We start from the raw sequence: 7073 nt of genomic DNA on the forward strand, positions 1-7073 counted from the left end.
TTTTTTTTTCTTCTTTTTTTTTTTTTTGTGCAGTACGCAGGCCTCCCACTATTGTGGCCTCTCCTGTTGCGGAGCACAGGCTCCAGACGCGCAGGCTCAGTGGCCATGGCTCATAGGCCCAGCCATTCCGTGGCATGTGGGATCTTCCCGGACCGGGGCACGAACCTGTGTCCCCTGCATATGCAGGCAGACTCTCAACCACTGCGCCACCAGGGAAGCCCCCCTCTTTTTTAAATATCCAAACATACGGCCAACCAGCCAGAAGACCACATCTCTCAGCCTCCCTTACAGCCATGTGTTACTATCTTCTAGCCAGTGAGATGAAAATGGAGGTGTCATGTGGGGCTTCTGTGGTGTCTCCTTAAAAGAGTGGCAGTGGGATGTGTTTTGTGGGCCTCTCCTACCCTTCCTGCTTCTATCCTCTGCTATTTGGAATTCTGATGTGATGGCTGGAGCTCCCACAGCCATCTTGTCACCAAGAACAGAAAATCAGCATGAGAATGGGGCCAACACAGAGCAAAGTAGGGGCAAGAGTTGGAGAAGGAAACCAAGTTCTTACAACAATGTTTTTAAAACCCCTAGCTCAGGCTGTGCCTGAAGCCTGACACCCTTAAACTTTTCAGTTATTAGTGCAAAGAAATTCGCCCTCCCACATCCCCCACCTCTTTTTTTTTTCTAAAACAGTTTGAATAGCCCTTATAACCTAGAGCATCTCAACTCATACAAGACCATCATTTTTATGTACCCAGAACAATGAAAATCTTCAAAGGCAATCTCTGCTGGGAGAAGGCACACCCAAGGGCCATATCACAAGTGCCCGTATCCTATTCCCCACTGTCATTTACCCACCTGGGAACTCTGGGAGTGGCAAGAGGCTCTGCAAGGAAGGCCAGCATTCTATAGCTCAGGATGGGAAAGGGCTGCCATAAATTTGAGACATTCTGAGATAAACCGAGGAGGAAAAACACCCTCTTCACAATAAAAACGTGGCTGAATGGTGCTATGTTATACTGAGGGCCTCTCCTCTCCCGAACTGCCCCAGAATCCCAACATGTTATTCAACCTTCTGGGCCCAAGACTCTCAACCTCTCCTCACTCACTGCTCAGCAGGCTGGAAAAGCAAAGGATAATTCAGGGTGGGCAGCAATTAGGAACAGCATCCCCCAGACCTGGGTTCACATCTCAGCTCTGCTGTGTGACTCTGGGAGAGCTCCTTAACCTCCCTAAGCATCAGTCTGGTCAATAAAACAGAGATGCTCTTTCTGATTTTATACATGAGGATGATATACATGAAAGCAGCTACCACAATCTCTGGCATATAGTGGCCATTCAAAAAATAGAGGTGATTACTAATATATATTTTTTGTTACTGCTCAAGCTTGCCTGGAACAACAATTTCCCCACTGAGCTCTTATAGAATGGGTGGGGATCCCCACTTTACAAAGAACCTCCCTCAGGTGTCTCATTTTCACCTCCTAAGAGTACTGTGGGGTCCGGCAAGGGGGCACCACACCTGTCTTATGCCGAGGGCTTGAGGGAGAGAATGACCCGCTCAAGGTCATGTGGCTTTTTGAACGGGAAGTGTTGGTCTTCCAAGTGTCCTGCATCCTCTCCAGTAACTCAGCCCCTGCTCCCAAAAGGGGACAGAGTGGGGGAAGTACTCAAACAGGCCACACGCACTACTGGGGCAGAGGAGTTCTGGACACCAGTCCTAAGCAGCGCCAACCCCAGCACCACTGCACTGCATGAAGGAAGACTCACCCAGGGGGCTTCCCTGGCGGGGCAGTGGTTAGGACTCCATGCTTCCACTGCAGGGGGCACAGGTTTGATCCCTGGTCAGGGAGCTAAGATCCCGCATGCCGCGCCAAGAAAAAAAACAAAAAGCAAAAAACTCACCCAGCATGATGGCGTCCACAGCTCCCCCAGGACAGAACTCGATCATGATCTGCAGAAAATACAAGGCAAAGTAACAATGAGCAGGCACCTGGGAGAACCACCAGATCCAGGCCTTCAAGAGGCTCCCAGCCCAGTGCAGCGGATGGAAAAGGGCAATTAGAGTAAAAAGTGCCGTGGGTATTGACACAGGCCCTCCCTCTCTGGTCCCTCTCTGGTCCCATCTTCACACTTCCTGCCCCACTCTGGGCTCCTATCATATATGAGAAGATGCTTTCTCTGTTTTTTAAAGTGCGGATAGAGGTGGGTAGGGAAGGCAGAAAGTGACACAAACTTTAAGGCACTCCCGGCATCTCCTCCAGCTCCGGGCTCCCGGACCCTGCTTGCTGTAAAGTCCCTCCAACCAAGCTCAGCAGAGGCAGACACAGTGCCTGCAGGGCGGTCAAGAAGGCTCGTCGTTCTAAATAGAAAAGAAAACCTCAGCCATGACCCAGCTGGGCCAGAGCCAGCTCTCCAGCCAGAGGACGGAGAAATAGCCTTAAGGTTTTGATGAGGCCTCTAAGCTTGTGGCCGACCTTCCAGAGGCTTCCTGGCAATGTAAATATGAGGATGTGGTGATGCATGGCTGGACCCAAGTCCCCAGCCCACGGCTCACTAGTTGTGACCTTGGGCAAGTCACTTCAATCGTGTGAGCCCGTTTTCTCAGCTGTAAGATGGGGCTGCTGATGCTATTACTATTAGCTGGGCCCCAGGTCTGAGTATATTTAGGGGGAAGGACACCCCTGGGGGCAAGAAACCAAAGGAGGTCAAGCAGGGGGCTTTAAGCTGGGCCAGGAACACCAGCGATACTGGGACCAGGGGTAGCAAGACTGCACTGCCCTCCCAGCCCAGGACAGCAGACAGGCCTGCCACATGCTGTGCAGGGCTACTCGCCATGGGAGGGAACGATGCAAGGGGGCACCCACCCACTCACACACCACCACCTGCCGGGGAGGAAAGACCCGGCCTCTGACGCTCCTACAGTCACTCTGGTCCTGCCTGGCCATCGGAACATCAGGCCTGACCCCAGCTCCCCCAGACTACCTCTCTACCACTTTGGCGACTGTCGTCCTAAATAAAAGTCATCAGAGATGGATTAATGTCCTGCAACCCAGAACACGAGGAAGCGGTACTACTTTCTCCCACTCATTCACTCATTCGTTTGTTCATGTAACCAACCACCAACGAACCAGGCTTGTTCCCAGGGGTCAGGGTGACCTGGACACAGGCATTGACCTCTCGAAGCTCAGTGTATCATTCTGCCTTTTAATAATCCTCAGCTCCACAAAAGAGAACCCCAAATCCTGTTAATTGCTAGAAAAAAACCCAGCTACAAGAGGCAGTGGCAGAAAAGAAGCCAAATTTAGTTACCAAGCAAGGCCACTTACTAGTTAAGTGGCCTGTAAGATGGTGGGATACATGCCCAAACCCCACAGGAGTGACAAAGTCATCCGGGCCTTGCCGGGCGACGGGTGAGGCTCAGTCAGCATGAGCTATTCCTATGATTCCTTCCTTGAGCTCAGAGGTTCAGGCTTTTTTGGTTTTTGTGTTGTCTTTTGAGACCCCATGAAAGCCACCCTCTCTCCTCTCACACAGAAAAATGCAAATACAAACAAATGTTTGTGTGCAATTCCACTGACTTCTTGCACACCCTCAAGTCCCACCACCAAATTGGGAACCCAATTTGGGTTGGGAACCCCTGCTCTTCACCTGCTACTATCTGTGCGGCCTTGTCAATGACCTACCTCTCTGCAAAATGGGATAATACTATGGATGCCCCCAGAACTACTGTAATGATTGGATGAGGTGGTATTTATAAAGCAACAAGCCTGAGCCTCATACACAGCAGACACAGGACAGGCTCAGCCATTCCCTTCTCTAACAGGGGGCAGCTGAAGAGGAAAAGGTGGTAGTGCCTCTTAATTAGCTATGTGACCCTGGGTAAGCCACTTAGTGTCCCTGAGCCTCAATTTCTTCGTCTGTAAAATGGAACTAATCTTCTCTCCCTCCAACATCATCAAGACAGTCAATGACACGCCCAACACAAAAGCCACACCAACTAATATGCACTTGTCGAATCTAGCAAAGGAAATCACTAGAAAGTGCCACACTTAGACCATGTTATTTAGGCCTCCTACAAAAATATGCCTTCCCAGAACTACAGTTCATCAACACACCCGTTGCCAGTATCAAAAGGCAGTATGAGAAGTGGTCAAACCCAGGCAGTTCCTGCATCTTTCAGTGAAACTTACACAACATCCTTACTCAAGGTCCCCCATGACCCCTCCTCTCCCAGGTCAGCACTAGGAAAGCTTGAGCATTGTGCCATTCTGGTTTGCTTCCTCTTCTGCAATTCGAGAGCTCCATGACCCCTTGCCCTTCCCGTATTTTTTTACTTATTACTATTATTATTATTTTGCCTTGGCTGCTGGGAAGCTCTGAGCTTAGCTTTGGTTTTATTCCCATGAATAAATGTACCGACTTTTCATTCTATGCCAGGAGTAAACCTATAATACTCCACAATTTGCATATGGACCCCGAGGAAGTATCCTTAGGAGATGACTGCCCTGTAACACAGGCGTCCCCAACCCCTGGGATCTAATGCCTGATGATGTGAGGTAGAGCTGATATAATAATAGAAATAAAGGCACAAAAAATGTAATGCGCTTGAATCACCCCGAAACCTTCCCACCCCCCCACCCTGATCCATGGAAAAATCGTCTTCCACGAAACTGGTCCCTGGTGCCACAAAGGGTGGGGACCGCTGCTGTAACCCACACTTCAAACTGTGAAGGTTTTTTTTGAAACAGCAGTCCTTGTTCGGAGTTAATCAGAGTGATGTTCCATTAACTTTGTGTAATTCTGCCCAACTGTACTCTCACATGTGGCAAAATAAAGTTTGATTTTTCTTCTTATTTTTTTTTAAACTTATTTTTTTGTGTGTCCTTTTGGTTTAAAAAGCTTCACGTCTTGGTGCCTTTTATGTGATGCCAAAAAAAAAAAAAAAAAAAGTCCCTTTCATGACATGGTTCTCTCACTGGGTTCCGTTACATGGATCTTAACACTTTACCTTTCAGCTTGTCAGTGGTAGGGTCACAGGGGGCTTGTATTATAAACTTCTCAGGGCTTTTACAGAAATGCATGAGGTTTAATTAATAAAATAATAATCTCAGGCAATAAAAACACTAAATAAAAAGAAAATAATCATCTTGATGTCTTAGGAAATTACTAAATATGCCTGCTTAGAAAAGAGAATGGAAACATACATCAATACCCACAGAAGGATTACCGGTGTTCTGTGCTTTCATGTATTTTCCATATTTTATCCAACTAATATGTAATATAAAATTTTATATTAGAAGTACTCTTTTTTTCAATGGAAAGTACTGGCCTGAAATCACCCATGGCTACAGACGCATCTATTCATCTGAAGGGGGATGGGGTTGTGCCCATCCACGATGAAGGCCCCAGCAGGACCATGCCCAGAGCATCCTGTGATGAAAGGAGGCTCCTCAGGATCCAGGGTTCCTGGGTACAAAGCTGACGGCCTCTAAGCCCTCACCAAGCCCAAAATCCAACAGCTCCCAGTACCAACAAGGACCGACTCCTAGAACCCATCAGAGGCTCATCCATCACTCTTCCTCGAGAGGGCAGCCAGCAGCTTGTGACCGAGGTTTTTCCCAGGATCTGGTGAAGGGAGGTTTGTGATCAGCTTAACTCATCAACAACTATCAACTGAGAGTCTACCAAAGGGTTCACATTGCTAGGCAAAGTGGGGGCCACGAAAGAAGTATTTGATCAACAAACACTACCTGAGCTCCTAGTCTATGATAAGCCTGGAGACCCAGGACGATTCAGACAGGTCCCTGCCCTAAGACCACAGGCAGAGGCAGACGCAGACAGAGGTGAGTGGTGCAGGCACATCGTGACTATAATTACCCAGAACCTGTGGCCACAGTGGTTAACCCAGCCTGGAGCTGGAGAGCTTGATAAAACACAGATAATCGGGCCCCACCCCAGAGTTTCTGATTCAGTAGGTCTGGGGGAGGGTCCAAGAATCTGTATTTTGAACAAATGCCCCAGGGATGCTGCCGCTTCTCCCCCAGACTATACTTTAAGAACCACTGCTCTATTGGAATTCGCAAAAGAGCAAGAGGTCTGGACCCTGGAGTCACATCTCTCCTCCACCTAGCAAAAACATAATGTAAGATGGTGGTACAGAAATCTTGGGGACAAACTGGTGGAATTACCATTTTTTTTATGTTCCTTAATTAACCTGAACTTCATCATCAGTGTTTCCTTTACTTCTTGCCTCTAACCAAGGAGCTAGGGGCTTGGGGAGGATGTAAGATCATCCTGGTGAGCCTCTACCAAATGATGGTTTGAGAAGCCCTGGGTATTGGCAAAGAGGCTTTAGGGATTTGCCTCATTAGAGATGGTCAGATTGAAACAGAGGAGTATTTCAATGAGTATTTTTTAAAAATAAGTATAAATATAATTATTTAAATACCCTCCCGTCTTTAAAAAAAAGATTTGAGGACCTTTGAGTGTGTGTGTGTATCAAGGGGCATGATGAAGATCAGGTGGGTAGAAGTGACACCAAAAGCACAAGCAATAAAAGAAAAAACAGATACACTGGACTTCATCAACATTAAAAGCTTTTATGCATCAATGGACACTATCAAAAGAGTGAAAAGACAACCCACAGAACGGGAAAAATGTCTGCACGTCATACACTTGACAACAGGCTAGTATCCAGAATATATAAAGAATTCTTAAAATAAAACAATAAAAGGACAAATAACCCTATTTAAAAATAGGTAAATGATTTGAATAGATGTTTCTCCAAAAAAGATATAGAAATGGCCAATAAGCACATGAAAAGATGCTATCACTGGTCATTAGGGAAAGGTTAATCAAAGCCACAATGAGATACCACTTCATGCCTGCTAGGATGCCTAGAATCAAAAAGATGGACAATGATAAGTGTTGACAAGAATATGGACAGGGGCTTCCCTGGTGGCTCAGTGGTTGAGAATCCACCTGCCAATGCAGGGGACACAGGTTTGTGCCCTGGTCCAGGAAGATCCCACATGCCGCGGAGCGGCTGGGCCCGTGAGCCATGGCCGCTGAGCCTGTGC

At 47.5% G+C, this 7073-nt stretch overlaps 1 protein-coding gene across 6 annotated transcripts in view; it reads right to left on the reverse strand.

Annotated features, from left to right (window-relative positions):
- STK10 (serine/threonine kinase 10) overlaps nt 1-7073 on the reverse strand; it is a 131593-nt gene that overhangs the window by 70506 nt on the left and 54014 nt on the right. For all 6 annotated transcript variants that reach the window (XM_024116318.3, XM_028497400.2, XM_024116317.3 and 3 more), the window contains one exon: nt 1897-1945. In XM_024116318.3, coding sequence (XP_023972086.1) covers nt 1897-1945 — 49 coding nt within the window. The remainder of the gene's footprint in view (nt 1-1896; nt 1946-7073) is intronic.

This window comes from Physeter macrocephalus, chromosome 2 (assembly GCF_002837175.3).
Source record: "Physeter macrocephalus isolate SW-GA chromosome 2, ASM283717v5, whole genome shotgun sequence".
Classification (NCBI taxonomy): Eukaryota; Metazoa; Chordata; class Mammalia; order Artiodactyla; family Physeteridae; genus Physeter; species Physeter macrocephalus.